At 45.2% G+C, this 25,596-nt stretch overlaps 1 protein-coding gene across 3 annotated transcripts in view; it reads left to right on the plus strand.

Moving 5' to 3' along the window:
- The window catches only part of LOC146008996 (tRNA (32-2'-O)-methyltransferase regulator THADA-like), a 63,872-nt gene extending 46,303 nt beyond the window's left edge, over positions 1–17,569 (plus strand). For 2 of the 3 annotated variants that reach the window (XM_083148944.1, XM_083148952.1), the window contains exons 17-31: positions 6,823–7,002; positions 7,348–7,493; positions 7,570–7,698; positions 8,241–8,345; positions 8,417–8,611; positions 8,732–8,882; positions 8,961–9,186; positions 9,270–9,497; positions 9,808–10,012; positions 11,034–11,231; positions 13,405–13,628; positions 13,945–14,130; positions 14,213–14,458; positions 14,840–15,048; positions 16,299–17,569. In XM_083148944.1, coding sequence (XP_083005070.1) covers positions 6,823–7,002; positions 7,348–7,493; positions 7,570–7,698; positions 8,241–8,345; positions 8,417–8,611; positions 8,732–8,882; positions 8,961–9,186; positions 9,270–9,497; positions 9,808–10,012; positions 11,034–11,231; positions 13,405–13,628; positions 13,945–14,130; positions 14,213–14,458; positions 14,840–15,048; positions 16,299–16,579 — 2,909 coding nt within the window. In that variant the 3' untranslated portion in view covers positions 16,580–17,569. Of the gene's footprint in view, positions 1–6,822; positions 7,003–7,347; positions 7,494–7,569; positions 7,699–8,240; positions 8,346–8,416; positions 8,612–8,731; positions 8,883–8,960; positions 9,187–9,269; positions 9,498–9,807; positions 10,013–11,033; positions 11,232–13,404; positions 13,639–13,944; positions 14,131–14,212; positions 14,459–14,839; positions 15,049–16,298 lie in introns of those variants that run through there. The other variant, XM_083148961.1, reaches the window with a different exon arrangement.
- The last annotated feature ends 8,027 nt before the right edge of the window (positions 17,570–25,596 follow it).

Here is a 25,596-nt window from a genome sequence, read left to right on the forward strand (position 1 = left end):
TGCTTCTGCCTGTGTTGGATCAGATGCTGTATTAGTCACTGTGCAACCTAATTGTGGAAATTAACACTTGGGGTGGGATTTACTATACATTGCAATTTGGATGCGATACACCATTTATTGGATCAATACCGGCATTAATAATGTATACGCAGAATTGTGATTAGAATTATATATATAGCGCAGCATATTCCGTTGCGCTTTACAATGGGAGACAGTGATACAACAAACTGGGTATTTACAGACAGTCAAAGGTATGAGGGCCCTGCTCGTAAACTTACAATCTATAATAGGATCCTTTGCAATACAAGGACTTCTGGTTTATTGCCCATGCGTCCAAGTGGATGCCTCTCAGGGAACATTGCGGAGGGAAGCTTATAGGGGGTTATTCTGGTTCACTCCTTCTGGCAAATTCCTTCTTAAATGGACAAAACCATGTGCACTGCAGGGGGGCAGATGTAACGTGCAGAGAGAATTAGATTTGGGGGAGTTTTTTCTCTTTCAATGGTCCTGGTGACACAGCTCAACACTGGGATGTAGGAGGGTCCGAAGGAGCCAGGCACCTATCCTAAAGTTTTAGAGGGTAGGCTCCTCCCCTACTGCATCCCGGACTCTTCAGTTCGTGTTAGGTGCCCACTGGAGTGGGTGCTATTCTAAAGGGCTGCAGGAGCAGCCGAAGAATTAGAGTAGTTAGGGGATTTTTATTGTTTTATTAACTTTCACCCTAGCTAGGTAGGCACAGTGTGAGGATTCTCATAGTGAATCCTCACACTGCTAGCGCAGCAGGAGCTGACAGAAGCGCGTCCTGTCAGCTCACTGTGCACAGGGGAGACACTGTCTGGTCTCCCTGTGCAGCGCTTATAGCCTTTTCTAAAAGGCTGCCTGGGCTCCGGAGTACCCTGAAACCGGCTCCACATTTAGGTGGGGATCATGGGGGACAGGCGCTCCGTGATGGCGGCGGCCATTTTATGCGGAGCTTACACGCTGAGCTCCTAGATGAGAGGACAGCAGCGTTGTGACAGGCATGTTCCAAGTGATCCCCAGTTGAGGGGGAGACACTGGAACTAGGAAATCCTACCTAAGGAGCGGCTGGCTGGGGGTGGTTGGCGCCAAAAGGTCACGGACCCCGCAGCAGCAGGGACCTGTGGTCTCTTCCTTCACTCTGACTTTGGCGCCTTTCAGAACGCTTGCAGCGGAGCTGAGCTGGCTTACTGATCCTGGCAGAGTGACTTGGATTTCCTGGGCATCGCTTCCCCGCAGTTGAAACCAACAGACAGATAAGTGACTGGGTGCATTGCCTCTGTATAAACGCTTGTACATTGTTTGTACTGTGTATACTGATAGATATACATTTATCACTTGCATCATGTCTGAGCATCAGGCTGTGGTTTTGGGGGAGGGAGCCCTCAGTGCACTGAGCGCGTGCAATGTTTGCACACAAAAGTTTGTCCCTGAGCAGATGGCCAAGGGGGGCTTATGTATTACTTGCGCTGATGTGAGACCCATGGGCAGTGAACCCCATAGGGCAGAGCAGATGGAACCTGCGTGGGCCAGGGCCCTAGGCAGGTCAGTAAACGCTTTGGTGCAGCTTTTGGACAGGCAGAGTGATGGGCTGGTAGAATCACAGAGACCTATGCCATCATCTCAGCAGTCGTCCGGCTCCTTGCCTCTTACCCAGGCAGATCCTGCACTGATTCAGGTGATGCAGGATACTGCTAAAGGGATCAACAGGTTCAGTGAAATGCTGGACAAAATGGATGATGTGGCAGGGACCCCTAGAAGGTCTTATGCTTTAACTACTGTGGTAGATGAAGAGGAAGGAGAGTATACTGACATCCCCTGGGATCAGGGTGATGATTTGGAAGAGAACTCTGCTGCTGGTATAGAGGATCTCATTGTAGCTGTGAAGCAGGCTTTAAAGCTGTCTGTGGAGGATAAGACTCCTGTTAAAGGTGTTTTTAAGCGACAGCGGAAGGAGGCTGTTACTTTTCCTTCAGATGAGGGGTTACAGGAATTGTTAGAAGGGGCTTGGAAAACTCCTGATAAGAGGCTTCAGATGCCTAAGCGATTCCTTAGTCTGTACCCCATGCCAGAGTCTCATGCGGAGCTCTGGGAAAAGGTCCCAGTTGTGGACGCTTCAGTGGCACGTTTGTCCAAGGCTACTGTATTGCCAGTACAGGGCGGTGCAGCTTTTAAAGATTCTGTGGATAAAAAGCTGGAGGGAAACCTCAAAGCTATCTTTGAAGGGGTGGGGTTTACCTTACGGCCCCTTATTGCTTCAGCCTGGGTCTCTAAGGCCATGATAGAGTGGGCTGGTGAATTATGCACCATGCTGCAGGCTGACCCTGGAGCATTACTGCTTGCAGAAAAGATTAAGGCAGCGGCAGAATATGCAGTGGAAGCAGAGGAGGAAGCTATTAAAATGGCAACCAGAGTGTCCACAGTCTCCATTAATGCCAGGAGAGTGCTTTGGCTTAAAGCCTGGGAAGCAGACAATGAGTCCAAGAAGGCTCTGGAAACATTAGCCTTCAAAGGAAAGGTACTCTTTGGTACCGAATTAGAGGAGATTATAAAACAGGCCACGGGCGGCAAAAGTACATTCCTGCCGGCCTCCTCAGCAAAGCAGACGTCCAGATTTTCTGCTTTTAAGCCGTCCTTTCGGCCCTCCCCTAGAGGTGGTGCGTCCTTTCGAGGACAGTCTTTCAGGGGAAGGTTTCAGTCCTCTAGAGGCAAGACACAAAAGTCAAAATTTGGCTCTTTTCACAAGAAGCCTGCCACAAAAGGAGAGGATAAACCCTCTGCATGACTGTCAGGGGCTTCGCCCGACAGTGACAAAAGTGGGGGGGCGTCTCACACTCTTCAGGGACGCTTGGGCTTCTCTAGGCCAGGATGCCTGGGTGTTAGATATTATAACACAGGGTTACAAAATCCCTTGCAGAGGGCCGCCTCCGAAGAGGTTCATCCCCACATCCTTACCAAAGGAGGCACGGCTGCGTACAGCTCTTGTGAGAGCAGCTCACTCCCTTTTGGAAAAAGGGGTGGTTACACCAGTCCCCAGGGCAGAGTGGAAGAAAGGCTTTTACTCCACGCTGTTCCTGGTGCCCAAACCAGATGGGTCTTTCAGACCAATACTAAATTTGAAATCCCTAAATGTTCATTTATGGGTAGACCATTTCAAAATGGAGTCCCTACGGTCAGTACTCCTGAGTCTGGACCAGGGAGAATTTTTGGCGTCCATGGATGTCCAGGACGCATATTTGCACGTCCCTATACACCCGGAGCATCAGACCTTGTTGAGGTTTGCCATAGGAGACCTGCATTTACAATTCCGGGCGTTACCCTTTGGGCTAGCAACCGCGCCAAGGGTATTCACAAAGATAATGTCAGTGATGGCGGCGGTGCTGAGGCTCAGGGGAATCACAGTAATACCCTATTTGGACGATCTCCTGTTCAAAGCAGAGTCAGCAGCCATGCTGCAGAGTCACTTGGCAGAGGCCATCAGTTTTTTGCAGGCTCACGGCTGGATTTTAAATTTGCAAAAATCTCAGTTGGTACCGTCACAAAGGCTCCAATTTTTGGGAGTCATACTGGACACCCATCTTCATCGGGTATTCCTCCCGGAGGTAAAGGCCAGGGATCTGGTCACCCTAGTCCAGGAGATTCTCAGGGTTTAGAGCATTTCAGTATGGAGGTGCCTCAAGCTCCTGGGGAAGATGGTGGCGTCATTCGAGACGCTTCAATTTGCCAGGTTCCACTCTCGGAGGTTCCAATGGAACATTTTGTCAGCTTGGTCAGGAAACACTTTGACCATGAAATCCGAGATGATAGTGCTGTCTTCGGACACCCGAGAATCCTTGAAATGGTGGACAGAAGTAGATTCCCTTCAGTGGGGTCGGTCATTACAGACCTGGGACTGGTTGATAGTAACTACCGACGCCAGTCTCAGGGGCTGGGGGGCAATAGTCCTGGATCTCAGGCTTCAGGGCCTGTGGACGGCAGAGGAATCAGCGTTACCAATCAACATCTTGGAGCTGAGAGCTGTCTGGAAAGTGATTTCCTTGGCGGGAGACAGGTTACAGAACCTCCCTTTGAGGATTCAGACCGACAATGCCACAGCTGTGGCGTATCTGAATCACCAGGGAGGTACACGCAGCAGATTGGCCATGTGGGAGGTATCCAGAATCTTCCTATGGGCGGAACAGAATGTTCCAGCGGTATCGGCTATATTCATCCCAGGAATAGAGAATATAGAAGCCGACTTCCTGAGCAGGGAGGAGCTCAAGGAAGGGGAATGGAGCTTACACCCTCAGGTGTTTCAACAAATCACTTCGATGTGGGGAACTCCGGATGTGGACCTGATGGCATCCAGGATCAACTGTCAAGTGCCCAGGTTCTACGCCAGAACAAGGGATCCACTAGCGGAGGCAGTGGATGCCATGACTATTCACTGGCAGGGAGATCTCCTTTATGCATTCCCACCAGTACCAATGTTACCGAGACTTCTGAAGAAAATACAGGGGCAGAAGGTTCCAGTGATCTTAGTGGCCCCAGATTGGCCAAGGAGATCCTGGTACTCGAGGCTTCAGAGGTTGTCTGTGGACTCATGGCGTCTACCTCTGAGACCAGACCTTCTAAGACAAGGCCCATTCAATCACCTGGATTCAGATCGATTGATTTTGACGGCCTGGCTATTGAAACCACCATTTTGAAAAGAAAAGGGTTTTCTGAGGCAGTAGTACAGACGATGATAAAAGCCAGAAAAGCTGTATCTTCGGCAAATTATTATAGAGTCTGGAAGACTTACATTCGATGGTGTGAGAGAAGAAAGGCTCATACATCTCATTTTAAGCTATCAAGAATGATGGAATTTTTACAAGATGGTTTTTCATCGGGCCTAAGCCTTCAGTCACTGAAGGTGCAGATTTCGGCCTTGTCCATCTATTTCCAGAAAAAGATAGCCATTTTGCCGGAAATTCAAACCTTTTTACAAGGAGTATCCAGGTTGAAACCTCCATACAAGCAACCAGTAGCACCTTGGGATCTATCACTGGTTTTGGAATGCCTTCAAAAGGCACCTTTTGAACCTTTAAGGTCGGCTGACTTTAAGTTTCTCACGTGGAAGCTAGTGTTTTTGTTAGCAGTAGCATCTGCTAAAAGAGTTTCAGAATTGGGAGCTTTGTCATGTAAATCTCCCTTCTTAATTTTTCATGATGACAGGGCTGTTTTAAGAACAGTGCCTCAGTTTTTACCGAAGGTGGTATCTACCTTCCATTTAAATCAGGAGATAGTTCTACCTGTGTTTCAACCCCCAGAGGGTTCTAAGAAAAGGGACAAGTTGAGAACTTTGGATGTTGTGCGTGCCTTACGCATATATGTTGGACAGAGTGAAGAGTGTCAGGAAGACTGACACATTGTTGGTATTGTATGACGTACACAAAATTGGTTGGCCTGCATCTAAGCAGACTATTGCTAGGTGGTTGCGGTCTGTGATAGCCTTTGCATACACCAAAGTGGGTAGACCAGTACCGGCCAAAATAAATGTGCATACCACCAGGTCAGTTGCCACCTCTTGGGCGGTTCGACATGGGGCCACAGCTGAGCAGGTTTGCAGAGCTGCCACTTGGTCATCTGTTCACACATTTGCCAAATTCTATAGATTCCATGAGTTCGCGTCGGAGGACGCATCATTCGGGCGAGCAGTGCTGAGAGCTGCAGACCTGAGCGTACCCACCCAAAGGACCGGCTCTGGAACGTCCCAGTGTTGAGCTGTGTCACCAGGACCATTGAAAGAGAAAAAGGGATTTTTGTAAGAACTTACCGTTCGAATCCCTTTCTCTGATATGGTCCTGGTGACACAGCGATCCCTCCCTTACGCTCAGTAAGTATGCCAGAAGTTTCATGATGTTCATGTTAAAATGGTTAAAAGTTAACAGTTTTCTGTTATAAAATGTGCATATAATATGTGCAGGCGTTTGTACTGAGTTATGTATTCCAGTGGCTTTGAAAGATTGAACTGAAGAGTCCGGGATGCAGTAGGGGAGGAGCCTACCCTCTAAAACTTTAGGATAGGTGCCTGGCTCCTTCGGACCCTCCTACATCCCAGTGTTGAGCTGTGTCACCAGGACCATATCAGAGAAAGGGATTCGAACGGTAAGTTCTTACAAAAATCCCTTTTTTGTTTCTGTGCAGGGAAAATACTGACTGCTTTATTTTTCCACTGCAATATAGATCTCACTTTGAAGAAAAACCCCACCCAAATCTAACTCTCTCTGCACGTGTTACATCTGCCCCACCTGCAGTGCACATGGTTTTGTCCATTTAAAAAGGAATTTGCCAGAAGGAGTGAACCAGAATAACCCCCTATAAGCTTCCCTCCGCAATGTTCCCTGAGAGGCATCCACTTGGACGCATGGGCAATAAACCAGAAGTCCTTGTATTGCAAAGGATCCTATTATAGATTGTAACTTCCATAGACTTCAATGAGTCAAACACCATCTATAGATGGCATTGCCTTCTGGGTCCAGGCTCTGTAAAGTTTTGCTTTCTGGAGCTTGGTGCATATGGGGAATGCAGACAAAAGTGTGAAAACAGAAGTTTTCACAGTTTTGGCTGCATTTTCACATAGTACATCCCACCCTTGGTAAGTTATCTAAACGATTGACAAAAAATCAGAAACCACCAGCAATACGTTACTTTTCCATGTAATATATTTCTGCAAAATAGAGTTCATACATGTACATGCATGTCATCTATGCACATTTAATGTGGGATAAATCTTCTATTGTACCCTGCTTCCTTCTCCCCACTCTCTCGCCCTGTCTCTAGGTGTGCTTTCTGCCCTGCGGTTGTGTCTGCTGGATGTCTCCTCTGTATCACAATCCCTGTTGCAGGCTGACCTCATCCCTAGTTGGCGCTGTATACTACAGAAACTGGTGTGCTTATTGCAGGAGATAGCATCCTTCATCTTGAGCCTGTTGCATAAAGCATGGGATGAGGAGCCTTCAGGTGAGCCCTGCTGGTGGTGTTATGTCCCAGTATGCACTTTTCCAGTCCACTTAATGTGCATGTTCTTCAAGATGTACCAGTGGGTACCAGAATTTAGCAAAGCTGTCTAACTTCTTATTTATGGGATGGATGCAGACTTCCAAGAGTATTTATGGGTGTTAACCCCAATAATTTTTTTTGTAATTTAACACCCTCAATAGAAATCATAGAATATATACATGTGGCATCAATACAGACATTACTATAATGAATGTGCTATTCTAATTGTTGGCGACTACTGTGGAGACATTATATGAAATCTTAATTGTATATACAGAGAAATAAAACCTTTATTCTGTCCCCCAGATGTAGCTGCTCCATCATTTGAAGATATGGGCAGAGCTGTTAGTGTGCTGATTGCACAGGGGAGAGGTCTGCCGGATGTACAGGAAGATATTCTGCTCTCACAGGAACACAGCCTCATCATGACTTGTTGCTGGGTCTCCTTAAAGGTGAGAACCCTAAAACTGAATGTAAGCCCCTGAGATGAGTAACAGTAACCAGTCATGTCTGTGCATTTCCTCTCAGGAAATTGGAACGTTTCTTGGGCCTCTGGTGGAGAAGCTGGTGTCTGGCTCTACACCGCTGCTTACTGACTCAGTAGTAGAAGGGTCTGTGGCAACTTATCATGATATATTCCTGAGATGTCGTCACTGGGTAAGTTCTAAACAGACAGATGTTTTTGGGGTTTTTCTTATGTAGAGGTCATTGAGTGAAGAGAGCAGTTAGGTACAGAGAAAATATAGGGTAATAGATCCTGCATTTGACACCATTCCCTTATGGCGCTAACATGGTCCTGCTATCTTAGCTGCCACTTTATGGGGGTTCAGGATGATTTCTCCACCTTCTCGTGCACTTTTTCCAGGTTGTGCATTGAAGAAAAGTCATGGCTACTCAGCATCCCCAGCAAAAGAGAATTCTTTTCTCCTGTTTTTCATATATGTTTTTGGACTCAAGGGAGCACCAGCAACCAGAAACCTGACCCCCACAAGGGCTTCAGTAGAGAGTATAGTTGGTGTAGTCTACTCAGGCCACATCCCCCACAACGGGGGTCCGTTCACTCTGGAGCGGAACCCAGTGTGGAGGAAAAACCTTGTGCGGAATTCAAATCTCTGTTTGTTTTATCATTTTAATTTTGTGTTTAAATTGTAAATTGGTTCTTGACTAGGGTATGAATATTAATATATATGTATTCCCAGGGGGCAGTTGATGGCTGCATTACAGGATTTACCAGGCTTTGTGCTGCATTGCTCCAACATAAAGACCCAAAGTTGAGAGATCTTCCGAGGGAAATGATGGAGCAGGTATGGTATGCACCTTATATAGTATAGCATATACTATGGTGTCAGTCCCTGACATGCTGTATGCTTTACAGGCTTTGGTACAGGTAAGGTCACAGAGCTCTCTCTCTGTAACTCGCAGAGCTGCGGGCTTTCCTGTACTCCTGCAATGCATCTTATCTGCGGAGGGACAGCAGCATCCTCTTCTTGAAGCCTGTGTGCCATCTTTACTAACATTCGCTAAGGAGCCGCTTCCCCCTAACTGGGACCAGACACGAGACCTGCCACAGGTAAAACAAGATGCAAAGAAAATATACCATATATATATATATATATATATATATATATATATATATATATACCATATGGGATAAATGTCAGTCACTATTCTCAAGCATCCTTTATTTCAGGTATCCGCAGTTCATGCTCTACAGACTATGCTGCGATCAGCGAACCTTCGCGCCACACTCCTGAGTCATGCCGTAGCTTTGATGTCACTTTCCCTCAGCAATCTGCGCTCTCCGTGTTGGGCCATGCGCAATGCAGCGCTGCAGCTTTTCAGTAAGTTGTACTGCGCATGACAAACATAAGCAGTGTATGTGAATCAGTGACAATATGTCTCTCTTCTCTCTTATCCAGCTGCTCTTTCTGTCGGCATGTTGGAACTTTCCCACAGCGATACTGATAGTTCGGTGCAGAGCACGCTACACATCGGAACCCTGCTGCGGAGATATCCAGGCCTGCGGGACTTACTCATGCAGGAACTGCTCAGGGCTAGGCAAGAGAAAGATTTGCTGCATCCCAGTCTGCAACCTGTCCTCATATTGCTTGCTAAACTTCAGCCTGGGGGAGACAGTGAAGCCAGGTACTTATATATTCTGCAGGAAATGTGATATGTTGCCATTATTCTGTGTAGTGTGTCTCCTTATAATATTCTGTTTATGCTAGATGTTTAATGGAGCCTCTGTTGGACCTGAGAAAAAACCCGATCTATGCCGTGCGTGGCATGGCTGCCCGTGCCCTTGTGCCCATTGTCCAGGTGATGGATTATCCCATGCTACTTCTTCAGATGACAAAGGACCTTCCCCCTGTAAATAAAGGAGTGTCCCACAATGGATTACATGGCCGACTGCTGCAGATTTATGCTCTGCTGTCTCATACTGTGAAGGAAAACTGGTGAGAACACAGAGACATGGTGGGGCCAGTATATACGTGTCGTCTCAAAAAAAAAAAGTTAAAAACCACAGGGTGTGCATGGCAGGATTCATTCCTATAGGAAACTTTCATAATGTATGTGTTGTGTCTCCAATCTGTAAGCTTAATTATAGCTCCATAGACTAAACTTTGTCTGTGCTTTAGTTAGGCTTTAATATTTATTAATCTTTGCCCTTTAATTAGACTTATGCCCATTTTTTCTGTATTACCAAAAGCCATATGTATTCCTTATGTTTTGCTTTACCTTGCCTTACCTTATCATCTGTTCCAGTATTTCAGAAGGTGTCATCCAGGAGCTGACACAGGTGCTGCTACCATTACTCTGGCTGCTGTCTCCCATGCAGAGGTGCCCACTGGTGAGAAATGCCTTCCTTGATGTTCTCTCTGTGCTGCTGCCACGTTGTGGAGAGGAATTTGCCAGACAAGTACAAGATGCTGTCTGCAAGGAGCTGAGTAACAAGGAATCACTTACACAGGTGAGAGCATCGAATGAGCTACAAATGTATAGAGTGGTAGGTACTTGTTTGCTAGCAGGGCGCCCAGATTTCTTACGTACGCAAACGTAGTAAAATCGCATCGCATGGTATATTTTTACCGTGCGATGCGATTGTAAATATAAATGTATATAATTCTGACAATTCTTCCCTCAGGTGCTGGATGATCTGCTGTGGCTGACAGCCAGGATCTGAATTTACAGGTGCTACTCTCCCTCTTGGGATTCCATGACTCCCATAGACGGAGAGTATAATCTGTTGATAAAACCCCCCGACTATCCACGCCACCCCCACTATCCACATCACCCCACGCTTTGGGCTCGGTGGCTCGCTGCGCTATGAAAAGGTCGGAGGACGCGTTCCGCCGCCCCTCGCGGGGCTCGCTGCACTCACCACACTTCGGGGTGGCGTGGATACTGGGGTTGACGCTAAACAATGGCGTAGGTGCAGGTGCTTACCATTGTAAGCACCCATCACATCACATACTATGCACACATCACATAGCATCACATCTCATTGTAAGCACCCATCACATCTCATGGCATGGGTGCTTGTACAATGAAATATCGCATCGCATTTGGTGCCATGCGATCGTATGCGATATTTCATTGTATAAGCACTCCTGTGCAGTTAACGTCAGCAGTATAGACTGTACGCGATGCGATTTTCCTACACAGAATAGCACACTAAGCTATTTGCGTAGTGGGCGCCATGCTAGGAAACAAGTACCGACTTGTACACTAATGATGGAAATGATTGTTTTTCTAGCTGTATTTGTCACATTAAACACAACACTACAGATGTGTCCCACTACAGCTCTGCCCATGGGTCACACTGGCTCCCATTCTCTTGTATGCGTAGCCGGAACGTACATATATCGTGTGACCTACTATGCTGTGAGTTGTTTGCGCATCACAACAAAAACATAAGGGGACACATCTGTATGATCTATCCAGTTCTCAGTGTAAGTCAGTGAGTGCCCACTCATATGTTCTTCATACAGGTGGGAGCTGACGCATTCCATGATGCATGTGTCCGGTATGTCTGTAACGAAGCCACCAGGCCCTGTGGCCAGTCTTGTTACCGCTATTTATGTCAGCTAATGGAGACGGCAAATACAGCTGTACTGGGATGGCTGAGTGAGCGGCAGATGGGCGATGTTCCTCCTGCACATGGTCATCTACTGAGTAATATACTACAGGTATGACATAGATATAAGGTGTTATGTATACCTAACCATTATTGTGTGTGGTTTCATGTATGTACTTATATAGCAAGTGTCCTTAACTCTGCTTCTGAAGAATGATCTGCATTTTGAATTTTAGGGAATTTATTTTTATTTATTTATTTGGTATTTTTATTCAAATATAACGGTCTACAATGGAATAACATCCTCTACAATCAGGCAGATTGGATGACATGGCTGAAATTAGACTGCTACCATATGTCATGGGTGGCCAAACCGGTTCTCAAGATCTACCAACGGTCCATGTTTTCCAAATCACCTAGCTGATGCACAGCTGTAGTCATTACTGTCACATTTTCAAACCTGTTGCATCATTCCTACTATAGATCCGCAGGTTGCCTGAAAAATATGAACTGTTGGTAGATCTTGGGGACAGGTTTGGCCACCCCTGCCATAGGTTATTCCAAATGCTCCTTTAAGGACCATATTGTTTTCTACCTGTGTGTATGCCAGCCCCCCATTTCCTGTTCTGTTCCCGGCCAAGGAGGGACTTAGCACTTCATAGACCCACTGTTTACCACCCAACCCCAATCTATTTTATAGCTACAGGTGTGTCCACATACATCTGTCCTAAGTACTATACAAGTCGCGTTAGCCATAACGGGCCGTATTCAATGCGCTGGCCGCTCACCCTATTCAAAGTTCTGGGGGAATCCTCGCTGTCAGAGGATGGCCAGGATTCCCCCAAACAGGGAGCCCGCTGCATTTAGCCATGAGCCTTGCTGGTTTGCCGGCCGCACACACCATTTCCACCTCGCTGTAAAAACCCGGCGACATGGAAACGGCGCGTGCGGGGGGGGGTGTCAGTTGAATACTGACCCACGAGCTATGAGTGACGGCGAGCAATCAGCACTGCTCATCGTCACAGCTCGCAAAAGAGCATTGAATACTGCCCAACATGTGAGCTCTGTGTGACTGTGTAGCACCAGGCATCTTTTATGTGATTTTTTTTTCCATTAAAATGCATCGTATTTGCAAAAGGAAGGACAAAGGCATGCTGCAATTCAGTTGAATTAGCAGAAGATGCTTGTGTGCCCTTTTGGCTATGGAATAAGTCACAAAAGAATGCCCAGCAGCTACTGAGTTGCACTACAAACTGGGGTTAGATGCATGTGGACACATCGGTTTATGACTTTGTGTATTCTTCATGCTTCATTAAACTGTACAAAGACCCTTTAAATAGGCACCATTTAGTTTTTTTTTTAATTGCTTATTGGGAAGTAATATATTTAAAATAAGACCACCCATGCAAATTATAAGGCATAAACAGAAAGAAAGAATCTATCCTCAATGCTGCAGCCCGGTCATCTTCCTCACCAAACGCACTACCTCCACCTCCCCTCTTCTACAAGCCCTTCACTGGCTTCCCTTCCCTTTCAGAATTCAATACAAACTTCTCACACTCGCTTACAAAGTCGTCACCCACTCCTCTTCCATTTACATCTCTGACCTTATATCCCTTTACACTCCCACTCATCCCTTTCGCTCGGCTAACACCCGTTGGCTCTCCTGCCGACTAATTACCTCCTCCCAATCCTACCTCAAAGATTTTTCACGTGCTGCTCCCTTACTCTGGAATTCTCTACCTCTCCCCCCCTCAGACTCTCCCCTTCTATACAGAACTTCATACGGGCTCTTAAGACCCACTTCTTCACTAAACCCAGCAAACTGTCCTCCTAACCTTCTGTTCCTCACCCTGTCTACCCCTTCGGTGTCACCCCTGTCTGTCTGTCCCTCCTCTTTAGAATGTAAGCTCTCACGAGCAGGGACCTCTTACCTCATGTGCTTATCCTTTCTTACTTCAGCAGTCTTCAACTGCACCAAAGCACGCTGTTTGCTGCCACCTTCATACTTATGTTGCAGCAATCGGCTGATGTTCCTATAATCATTTACCCTGTATTTGTCCTGTATTGTCTTCAACTGTAAGGTACTGTTTTGTTTTTCTCCCCGTTTGATTATGTGTACTCTGTAATTGGGCGCTGTGGAACCCTTGTGGCACCATATAAATAAAGGATAATAATAATAAAATAAATAAAAAACATTACCAACTGAGGACAAGTAGTTATACTGTTACTAGAATAGTTAATTGTATATTACCTGCTTATGTATTGTTTTTCTACCCCACCAGGACATGTTATACAAAGTGTTAACTGATGAGCTGTCTAAGAATCTGCAGCTGTATTTACAGTCCTACGTTCACCTGCACAAAGTGTGTCCCACAGTTCTCTATACTCCCAACACCAAGGACACTGAGTGCGCTCACATTCTTCTCAATCTTCTGGAATCAACCAAAGGAGGTCCACAGCTCCGCGGCCATGCGCTCTGCACACTCAGCTTGCTACTGGCTCATGGGTAACTGCGAGTACGATGCTTCTTCCAGAGAGCTATAGGATTCATGGGAATGTTTTTTGCAACAATTTACTTGCATGATTAGATAAGATTGGTACAGATGAAACCTGGTGAATATCTTTATGCAAATGCATCAAGTAGGGAATGTCATAATCGGGTAGTCTAAATCCAGTGGAAGCAACAAGATAGATATGTAAAGAGAAGTAAAAATGTGTGGGTGAGCGATCAGGGTCTGAGCTCTTATATATCAGTTTGCATAACGTAAGGTATAAAGATCAGCAGTCTTTATTGTTTTAATGTTTTTATGTCTTGTTGGTAGTAAACTTTTGGAAAATCTCTTGCTCGGGACCCGTTGGCTCTCTGCTCTATTTGTCTGTGCAGACCCAACAGTATCCTGTGAGAACTTACGATTGGCTGCAGCAGATGCTCTACAATTGGCTGGAGCTGACCTGGTGAAGCTAGCACTCAGGTGTGGTACGTCAGCCCTCACAGAGCTGGCAGTAAGGTGAGACGACTGTCCTGTCATCTTCTTTGAGTAATTTATTCTTCCTTTTATGTTGTCACCTAAACTCTTGGTTTTCAATTAGGACTGTATGGTGTGGAGTGGATCTGCTGCAGGATGAGGACCGAGGTGTGCGAGAACTTGCCTCTAGGTTCGCTGTATCTGTTTTGAATCAGCCAGCTGAGAAGAGCTTGCACAGTGACTGGGCCATTCTGGGTCTCCTGGCACTTCTGAGGGACAGTTTCTGGAGCTGTGAGGAGACTTTTCACGCTCTGACACTTCGCCTTCCACCGTACGAGCTGCACAGTGCACTTTCCTCTCTTCATGACAGGTGATTTGGTGGACACTACTGCTTTCTCCAAAACATATATAGAAATCCAGATAATATTACTATATCGGTTGAGTCTTGCTTATCCAGAATTCAAAAGGATTTAAAATCTGTAATCTTTAAACCCTGACTGATAAAGTGACTCCTTTTCTTTCTGATGGCTCAGTGCACACAATTCTGAAATACTGTAAATGACACTCGGGCTGTAAGGTGTATATGAAACAAATGCATTTCGTATTTAGACTTGGGTTCCATCCCCCATATATGTCACTATGGTATTCAAATACTTCTGGTACTAAACATTTAGGATCTGGGAGACTCCACCTGTACCCGGAGTCACCTTACCCTCTACAACACATTAATGACCCATCACATGTCTTGCAGATCGGTGACGCTGTATGAGGAGGATGAGCCCAATACATTTGCGGACCCCAACTTTCTCTCCTCTATGTTATGTCTACTGCTCTATGACTTGCTGGGTTTCATGTCTCATAAAGCTTCCTTGTGCTCGGTTGTACAGCGATGGCTGCTTACTACAGAGATTTCTGTGACAGATCAGATAAAGAAATGCCTCAGCTGGGGAAAAGAGCAGGGTAAGTTACACAGCCAAACACGAATGTATGTTACTGCTGAGAAAATCTTAGAAAGGAGACTTGGACTGGGAGTCACTTACATGTACACTTCTCCTTGGTCTCAGTTTGTACAGGTTCCCAATAGAGTTTCGGACAATAGGTTGACTACTATTGGTCAACAAATGGAAAATGCTGACATGCAATAGGTCGACATTGACAAAAGGTTGACATGTTAATGGTCGAAACTTGGAAAAGTCGATATTAGTTTTTCTAATTTATTTTAAACCGACTTGTTCTTCTCCATTCATGACGGCATATAGGGAGAACGTAATAGTGTGCCGAGCTGAAGCATGGCGAGGGAAGCGTTACACTAATTGGGGGTCCATGACACCAAAAAAAAGTTAAAAACTTGAGTCAACCTTTTCCCATGTAGAAAACCAATAGAGGTCGAGCTATTGACTGTCAAACTAAAAACTGTTGATCAGATGATCCACACCGGCCCAATACACTGCTAGCACTTGCACTGCGGGGTGACGTTAATACCTAGATGCACTTTGCCCATGTATACCATAAGTGAGGCTACTCCAATGCACGGGGAGGTGACTGTACTGTGATGTGACTGAGGCACATTGGGGCCTATTGGAATTTTCCAGCGCATTCTGTTAATTAGGTTATCGAAGTCCAAACGTTCTTAGATTTTTTACTAAAGTTGGCATCATAGAGAACCTTGTATGAAAGCTACTTACCACACTTTACATGCATTCATGTGTTATGGTGAAAATGTTCTCCATCATAGGGGTTGATCCTATTAGTGCCAAAGGGTGCGAGGTGCCGTTTAAATGCTGAAATTGGCACCCGAATTAAGCCGATCTCGCACCCTTCAATGGGCCGAATTAGCTTAAAATTGCTCGCACCCCTATGGAGGTGTTAGCACTTTTAAGAAAATTCAGTCCGCCATAAAGTGCACCCGGTGCCGTGATGGTTCACGAGTGTGAATCATCCGCACCTAATCGGATCGCCCCCTTAGTTGTAAGATTGTACAATTAAACTTAGATTTGATTTAAGGTTATATGTATGTAAACAAATGGATTGTAATGTGCAGTTTTTGCATCATATTCGGTGTAAGGCTACAAAAAAATCAATGTTTCCTTTTTTTGTTCACTGTGTTATAAGAAATGATATGAGAGTAGAATCCCACTGGCTCAGCAGAAACATTCTTACAAAGAGATGGATACATACAGTATGTGATTATTTGTCCTTTTCTTCTCCAGGCCCTGTGTCTGTCCTGTGGCTTACAGCCACTGGCTGCCCACGTGTCCATGCTGCTATGTTGGGCCTAATGATACGCGCGGAGCTGCTCCTCAGGGCTCAGGAGATAATAGCACAGAGGGGCGTCACATTTACACACTCGGAACATTCTCCAGATTCTTTGTGCGAGGAGCTCACTCAGCTTAAGGAGAAACTTGCACTTCATGGACTGGGATATTTCACTATGGAAAACAAAGTGGGACTTCTCTGGAGACATTTGCCTGCTATTGTAGACTCTGCGTGACATGTACATTTATGTTGTATCCATTTTTTTTATAATGAAAATAAAAGTTGGAAAAAGCTAATAGAACTGGGAAATGTAAAGTATAAAGACCATTCCAGCTCCTCCAGCAACAGCAAACGTACCCATGGTCAGGTATTGGTATACGGCCATGTTGTGTAGTGGGTCTGCGTTACTGTTAATTATTCTGTACGTGATGGTGCTATATACACATAAATAATTCTCCTAAATGAATGTGCAGTTTTAATGTTCTATCGCAGCACATGTAAACAGGGATGGGATAGCATATATAAGCAGCCAAAGCATTTATCCATGTAGTATGACTCTACCATGCGGAAGGGGCATCCAATTAGCCACAAAATTCTGGTTTTGCAATAAAAACAGGGTTTATTTTGCAACCCGGTATCTAATTGTCCCAAAAAAATGAGCCCGCTCTAATTCTCCATAGGTTTTATCTAGAATTTGCTTTCACAATCTCTGAGCAGGGGAAAAGTTGAGGGAATAAAAATGTGGGGATCTTGTTCAGAACTCCTTGCACAGCCTTCTGAATGACTAATTAGGCAATAAGACGTTTTACATTGTTAATAAATTGTCATTTTTGGCAACCAAAAAATGCAAAATTATAGATATTGGAGAAAAGGCAAGGTATATTCGTGTGTTTTATGAGTGGGACAAGTGCTTTTAGGCTCACAGGTGGGAGTAGTCATTTTCTCCTATACTTCTCTCGTCGGCTAGAATTATCATGTAAAAAATGGGAGCATGCAAACTCATTTTTGTGGCACTTTTTGGGCAATAAGTTTACCCATGATAAATTGGCATGTTTTCAAAGCTAGTCATATAACCCTCCCATGTGTTTTTTTGGTTCTAAGAGCAGAATTAAATTTCTTCTATGTGACTATGCAGGCAGATAATTAGGATAATAGCCAAGAAACAGAATTGTTACGTTATATTTTAATAATGTAATTTTTTATTATTATTTATTACTTGAATACATCTGAACATTGTTTCTTTATTTTTAAATACATAATTTATACTATGCCTTTTGTAACTCTTATTTTATATTGTCCTCCCCCTGTACTATGAAATGGTTAGGGGAGGTATTGCTAGCACCAGCACAACAGCTGGGTACACATAGTACTGGGCCCTACTGCTAATGCTTTTAATATGTGGGCGTAGCTCCTGGTGGTTCTGCATATTGCTGACACTACTGAGTTATTTGAGCATTATAATGTGGATGCATTAATGCTGGTAGCTTATCATTGATCATTACAATTGACATATTACTGTATATTACTACTAGGGTGGCCAATCCCAGGGCATTTTTTTTTCAATCCCGGGATTGAGCCACCCTAGTATACAGTACGTGCATTTCTTTAAGTCAATTGAAAGCTCCAATCCCAGGATTTAGATCCTGACAAATTTAGGGCAAATCCCAGGATCCCAAGGTCGGCCACCCTTATTACTACAGTTGAAGCCTTATTACTGGGTAATATCATAACAAATATTTACTAAAATGGATATGCAGATAGAGGAAATGAATTGTAAGCCTTGCGTTACAAACTGAACATTATATTATAGTGTCTCTTTTAAAATGTTATGCTGAGCATGTGACATATGTGCCATTTAATAGACAACAAAACAGGAATTCTGCAATGCATAGGCTAAAAATCCCCACAATCCAACTCTATGTAAACACTTGGATGTGCTGCTCTACTTAACGTAGCTCTTTTATACAAAGAGCGGTATTCAATGTGAATACCGGCGACGGGCAGCGAATCCTGTTTAGGATTCGCTGCACATTCGCCACTGGTCGCCGCGTTCCAGAGCCTCGCCGGCTCCGGTATTCAACGAGTCAGGGGCACGCTGCCCCTGACCGGCGAATATGAGCTCCTGCGGCAAACGCCGCAGGGAGCCTGAGGACGGTGGCAGGCAGGGAGAAGGAAGTCTCCCTGCCTGCCCCACAACGTTTGTGGGGGGGAGGTGCTTACAGCACATGAATAAAAATAGCATGCCCCTCCTCAGAATAAAATTCCTGATTTTTTGACACCAATTGTAAAACACAAAACACTTTATTTTAAAAGTTCACCTTCCACTTCACCATAAAAAGATAGCGATTGCTACACGGTGAATCATGGCGAAAAAAACCTTGAAATGTATTCGCCATCTGGTCATTGAATAGGGTGATTCACCGTTTTAGGGCGGTATTCAATGTGAATACCGGCGACGTGCAGCGAATCCTGTTTAGGATTCGCTGCACATTCGTCACTGCTCGCTGTGTTCCGGAGCCTCGCCGGCTCCAGTATTCAATGAGTCAGGGGCTCGCTGCCCCTGACCGCCGAATTTGAGCTCCTGCGGCAAACGCCGCAGGGAGCCTGAGGACGGTGGCAGGCAGGGAGATGGAAGTCTCCCTGCCTGCCCCAGAACGTTTGTGGGGGGGAGGTGGGCTCCCCGGGTGCCAGGCAGCACAGGCTGCCCCCCGGGGGTGCCAACAGGGGACCGCGAATATTCACACCTGATCATGAATATGTAATGATCGGGTGAAGTGAATATATGAATATGTAATGAGCGGCTCGGCTCCGGCCCCCTGCTGGCTGGTCTGTTTTTTTTAAATTAAATATATATTCATGTGCTTATAGCACATGAATAAAAATAGCATGCCCCTCCTCAGAATAAAATTCCTGATTTTTCATTCATGCCAATGGTGGTCACTGGGACAGTGGGGTGTGGGTGGAGCTTCAGCTACAGGCACCAAGTAGAATAGAGTTCTTCAAGTGCAGCCCAGGCTCCTCCTCCTCCACGCCCCTACAGGCTTCAGTTGTTTCTTGGTGCCTCAAGGCACAGGTACCATGGGACAGGGCTCCGTGCCCTTAAAAGTTCACATTTCACTTCACCATAAAAAGATAGCGATTGCTACTCGGTGAATCATGGCGAAAAAAACCTTGAAATGTATTCGCCATCTGGTCATTGAATAGGGTGATTCACCATTTTAGTCAAAAATTCGCCTAACAGCAAAAAAAATCGCCATAAAAACCTGGCGAATCAGCCTCATTGAATACCGCCCATAGTCAGAAATTCGCCTTACAGCACAAAATCGCCATAAAATCCTGGCGAATCAGCCTCATTGAATACCGCCCAAAGTGGTCTTTTGGACACAGATGTTTTCTATTCTAATACCCAAAATTAGATTATTGACCATAATTAGGATGTTATGTTAATATATAAAGTAGCACCTGGGAGCTCATGAAGGAATTGTGGGTCTGTAAGCAGAGCAGATCCCTTTCTGTGTGTGAGCCAAGTTTGTATACTGACAATGAGTAGGAAAAAGCTAATTGTATTTTGACACTTGGAAAGACCATTCCAGCAACAACAGACACATCCACAGGTGTTTGCTTCCTGCCATGCTTTACAGCAGGGGTGGCCAAACCGGTCCTCGAGATCTACCAATGGTCCACATATACCAAATCACACAGCTGTAGTCATTATCAACTGTCACATATTTAAACCTGCTGCATCATTCCTACTGTAGATCCACAGGTTGCCTGAAATACATGAACTGTTGGTAGATATTGAGGACAGGTTTGCTGTACAGCAGGGCTGGGCAACACCGGCCCTCCAGATGTTAATGGACTACACATCCCAGCATGCCTTGCATCAGTTTCAGCATGGCCACATAGCAAAACTAATGCAAAGCATCCTGGGATGTGTAGTTCATTAACATCTGGAGGGCCGGTGTTGCCCAGCCCTGCTGTACAGTATAGTGAGCCCTTTAGTTTAATAAAGTAAACCACAATGAAAAATTATAACCCATTGACGTTATCTTTGCACAGGTGGCCAGCTGCCATGGCAGTGAAAGGATTATTAATGTATTCAAATGAGCAAAGTAGTAGTAGTCCCTGTGATCACCTGTTATACACACCGATTGCAGGCTACATCCAGACAGAGCATTTGTTCTCTTTTTATTAAATCACTAGAGGTATTTTTATTTTACTGTACTCTTATTTTACTGTACTCTTAGGCTATGTGGGGCATCAAATTCTATCATACACTCCAAATAAAAGTATCAGTCTGAGGGCCAGATGTATCAAGCTTCAAAAAGTGATACAATGAAGCGTGATACAGGCTGGGTTTAAAAAATGACAGCAATGAGCTGATTGGCTGGTTATCGCTCTCCGCTACACGTCTGATCAGTCGTGATTGGGACCAAATTGCAGGTGCTTTTAAGCGCATGCAATCGGTCGTTCGGTGGGTCCGCCACCTTTCCCCACACTCCGCTGCCTTGGGGGAGACAGGTGCTAGAGATCATATTTGACCTCTAGTGTGTGACAGGGAGCACAGCGCTATGCACTTCCAGATAATGCTGTAGCGCTGTGCTCCCTGTCACACGCTAGAGGTCAAATATGACCTCTAGCATCTGTCTCCTCCGAGGCTCCAAGACCCTTTGGCAACGAGCATTAACCCCTTGGTTGTATGCAGCAGCTGGATTGTAAGTAAATTGTGTGTCCAAAAACCACCAATTCTGCTAGGGAGTTGAAGGGAAATCAGGTTTTTTTTGACGGCCAGCTTACGACTAAGAACCAACCAGTTCCTGTCACTTTTCAAACAGCCACATGGCTGGAGCGGATTGGCTGATATTCTCTCCGCTTTATCAATTTTCAATGCTTAGTACATCTGCAATGTTTTGTTTTCGAAATTCGGTTGAAGTGGTTATCAAAAGGAAGCTTTCATTACCTCAATTTCCCTATTAATGCCGAACAAGTACCTGCATGAAATGCGACACTGTATAACAGTGTGCTGGAATTTAAGTTTTTCAGCTTTAGTGATCTTTTAACCCCTTCCCGACATTTGACGTACATTTACGTCATGGTCGGGAAGCACTTCCCGACACATGGCGTAAATGTACGTCATGGATTTAAACTGTCACCGCGTCTATAGACGCGGTGACAGTTTCAACATGTCTGCTGTCCCTGACAGCAGACATGTCCGTGCATGCCCAGGGGGGGCTGCGATGCCGCCCCCCCGTCGGCGATCGCTGTGATTGGCTGTTCAGTGTGAACAGCCAATTACAGCGTTTTCCTGTGTCACCGGCGAATAACGTTCGCCGGTGACACGGGATCAGAGGTGATTGGTGCTGTAAAGTACAGCACCAATCACCGCGGGGTGTAAGGGTGACACTGGTGTCACCCCACCTCACCCCGCCCGCCCCCAAAGGCCGTGATTGGTCCGTCGGACCGACGGACCAATCACAGCCAAGGAGGGGGATTTAAACTAACGGTGACTGCACTGCAGACGCCATTCCGGTCTGGAATAGCGTGCAGTGCGGTCACCGTACCCCCCTGCCGCCATACTGACCAGAACCTTGCTCCATACTTGCTCCATACTTACCTGATCGCTGCTTCATCACTGCTTCCTGGATCCTGTTGCTACTTGTGCCTTCCTGTGAAATTGTGCTGCTGCAGTGTACTAGCTAGATAGAGAGAGAGAGATAGAGAGATAGAGAGAGATAGAGAGATAGAGAGAGATAGAGAGAGATAGAGAGAGATAGAGAGAGATAGAGAGAGATAGAGAGAGATAGTGTCAGAGAGTGCTATATTTTGTGCTGCTGCAGTGTGATATAGTTATAGATAGAGAGAGAGAGATAGAGAGAGAGAGATAGATAGAGAGGCCTAGTGACAGAGTGCTATATTTTGTGCTGCTGCAGTGTGATAGTTATAGAGAGATAGAGAGAGAGAGATAGAGAGAGAGATAGTGTCAGAGAGTGCTATATTTTGTGCTGCTGCAGTGTGATATAGTTATAGATAGAGAGAGAGAGATAGAGAGAGATAGATAGAGAGGCCTAGTGACAGAGTGCTATATTTTGTGCTGCTGCAGTGTGATAGTTATAGAGAGATAGAGAGAGAGAGATAGAGAGAGATAGTGACAGATTGTGCTATATATTTTTTATATAACTGACTGCTGCCCCCTCCTTTTGTGCTGATCAGTATAAATTAACTGATCAGCAACTTTTTGGGGGCGCAGGTTTTTTTTTATATATAGATATACCTGTCAGTGCTGCTGCTGCAGTGTCATAGATTGATAGATAGTGAGAGATAGAGAGATAGAGAGAGATAGTGACAGAGAGTGATAGAGAGTGCTAAATTTTGTGTCTGCTGCCCCCGCCTTTTGTGCTGATCACTATATCTGAGGTGATCAGCAACTTTTTTGGGGGTACAGAGGTTTTTTTTTTTTTATATATACCTGTCAGTTGCACCAAAGGTTGTGCACCTGCTGCACCTCACTGGTAATCAGTGTCGCATCACTGATCACCTTTTTTTTTTGTGTGTGTGCTGTGGGGTATTTTTTTAATTTTTTTTTTACACACACTGTGATTTTGTGGGTGTCCTGTGGCCGCTGTGCGCTGATCAGTGACGTACATCACTGATCATCTTTTTCGGCACAGGGTTGATCGATTTTTTTTTTTTTTTGATCAAATTCCTGTTGCCTTTGAGCGCTGTTCAGTGACAGACGTTACTGACCAACATCTGTGCTCAATTTTTGGCGCAGGACCTTTTTTTTTTTTTTAACCCCTTAAATTTTTTATTTTTAACCCCTTCATTTTTTTTTTTTTATTGGTATAAAGTATTTTTTTTTTCTGCACCACATACACACTACACACTACATACCCCCCGGATTGAAATAAAGTTTGTACCCCCCCCTACACTATACACGTGTTGAAACATTTCACTACCAGTAACACAAAAATAAAAATGGCATCCCAAATGTCCTCCCAAATGTCCTCCCAAATGTCCTCCCAGTCATCCAGGAGAATGTATTCAGTGGAGGAGGCATATGCCATGCTTGCTTCTGACTCTGACACAGCCAGTGATGCAAGCGGGGAATTTGAAGGATTTGCCTTAAGCTCCTCTTCCTCCTCTGGTGATGAGGGACCCCCTCAAAGACGCCCCCGTAGAGCAGCTGAGACCCCCCCCCCCAATAATTGATCTCGTATGGACCCCACCACCAGACAATTTTGAGCCCCAGGTTCCTGAGTTTTTGGCCATGCCAGGAATCCAATTTGATTCCACAGGTCTCAGAGAAATTGACTTTTTCAAATTATTTTTCTCTGATGATTTTATAAATTTAATGGTGGACCAAACTAATTTATATGCCCAGCAGTTTATTGCTCAAAACCCCACGTCATCATTTGCTAGGTGGACCCCTGTAGATGCAGTAGAGATGATGACGTTTTGGGGTCTGGTGTTTCATATGGGCATAGTAAAAAAGCCAGAAATTAGGCAATATTGGAGTACAGATGTTCTGTACAGTACTCCATTTTACCGTATGGCCATGACCCGGACTCGATTTGAGACAATTCTTAAATTTATACATTACACCGATAATGCACAGTGCCCACCCAGAGATGATCCCACCTTTGACCGGCTATTCAAAGTCAGGCCGGTCATTGATCATTTCAGTGCCAAATTTGAAGAGGTGGACATCCCTGAAAATTTTATTTGTATCGACGAGTCCCTTATACATTTTAAAGGAAGGGTTAAATTCCGCCAGTACCTTCCCAGTAAGAGGGCAAGGTATGGCATAAAAATGTATAAACTGTGTGAAAGCACCTCAGGGTACACCCACAGGTTTAGGGTTTATGAAGGGAAGGATTCAAGAATTGAACCGCCAGAATGCCCCCCCTCCCTCGTAGGTGTTAGTGGGAAAATTGTCTGGGATTTAGTGCACCCCTTCCTGGATAAAGGTTATCACCTCTATGTGGATAACTTTTACACCAGCATCCCCCTGTTTAAGGCCCTTGGTTCAAGAGGTACAGCAGCTTGCGGTACTGTGCGCAAGAACCAAAGAGGCCTCCCAAAAACGCACATTGCCCAAGTAATGAGAAGGGGTGAAAGCAGGGGAATATGCAACGAAAATATGTTGTTGGTCAAATATAAGGACAAGAGGGATGTCCTTATACTGACAACAATTCACGGAGACAGTACCACCTCCGTCCCTGTACGAGGTACCAGTACCCACACCTCAAAACCTAATTGTATCCTGGATTACAATAGGTACATGGGCGGAGTGGATCTTTCAGATCAGGTACTGAAGCCGTACAGTGCCCTGCGGAAAACAAAAATCTGGTACAAGAAGGTGGCCGTGTATATCATCCAGATGGCACTGTATAACGCTTACGTGCTATTCCGTTCTACCGGCCAGAGTGGGACATTTATGCACTTTCAAGAGGAAGTCATAAAGGGCCTAATATTTGGGAACCAGCAGGCAGAGGGCCCCAGTACTTCTAGTACTGGCCCCCGTATTGTACCAGGGCAGCATTTTCCTGATGAAATCCCCTCCACTGGAAAAAAGGGCAGGACACAAAAAAGGTGCAAAGTTTGCTATAAAAAGGGAATAAGAAAGCAAACTATTTTCCAGTGTGACACTTGCCCCGACAAACCCGGCCTATGTATAAAGGAGTGTTTTAAAATATACCACACATCTATGGAATATTAGGTTCATAATTTCACCGTGCTTCGGGGGTCTTGCTAATGCCACATAGCACCCACCATTCATTCCACCAGAATCTGAGCCGCAAAATCCAAAAATCACTCCTTCCCTTCTGAGTCCTGCCATGCACCCAACTGGTATTTTTTGGTCACATGTGAGGCATTGCCGTACTCGGGAGAAATTGGGGCACAGATTTTGGGGTGCTTTGTCTCCTTCATTCCTTGTGAAAATGAAAAATTTTGAGCCAGAACTGCATTTTTGTGTAAAAAAATGTAATTTTTCATGTTCACTGCCCACTTGTATCAAAATTGGTGAAACCCCTGGGGGTTTGAAATGTACACTATACCCCTAGATGAATTCCCTGAGGGGTGTAGTTTGCAAAATGGGGTCACTTGTGGGGGGGTTCCACTGTATTGGTGCTTTGGGGGTCTTGCTAATGCGACATAGCACCCACCATCATTCCACCAGAATTTGTGCTGCAAAATCCAAATATCACTCCTTCCCTTCTGAGTCCTGCCACTTTTTGGTCACACATGAGG

This window comes from Crinia signifera, chromosome 1 (assembly GCF_055691185.1).
Source record: "Crinia signifera chromosome 1, ASM5569118v1, whole genome shotgun sequence".
Classification (NCBI taxonomy): domain Eukaryota; kingdom Metazoa; phylum Chordata; class Amphibia; order Anura; family Myobatrachidae; genus Crinia; species Crinia signifera.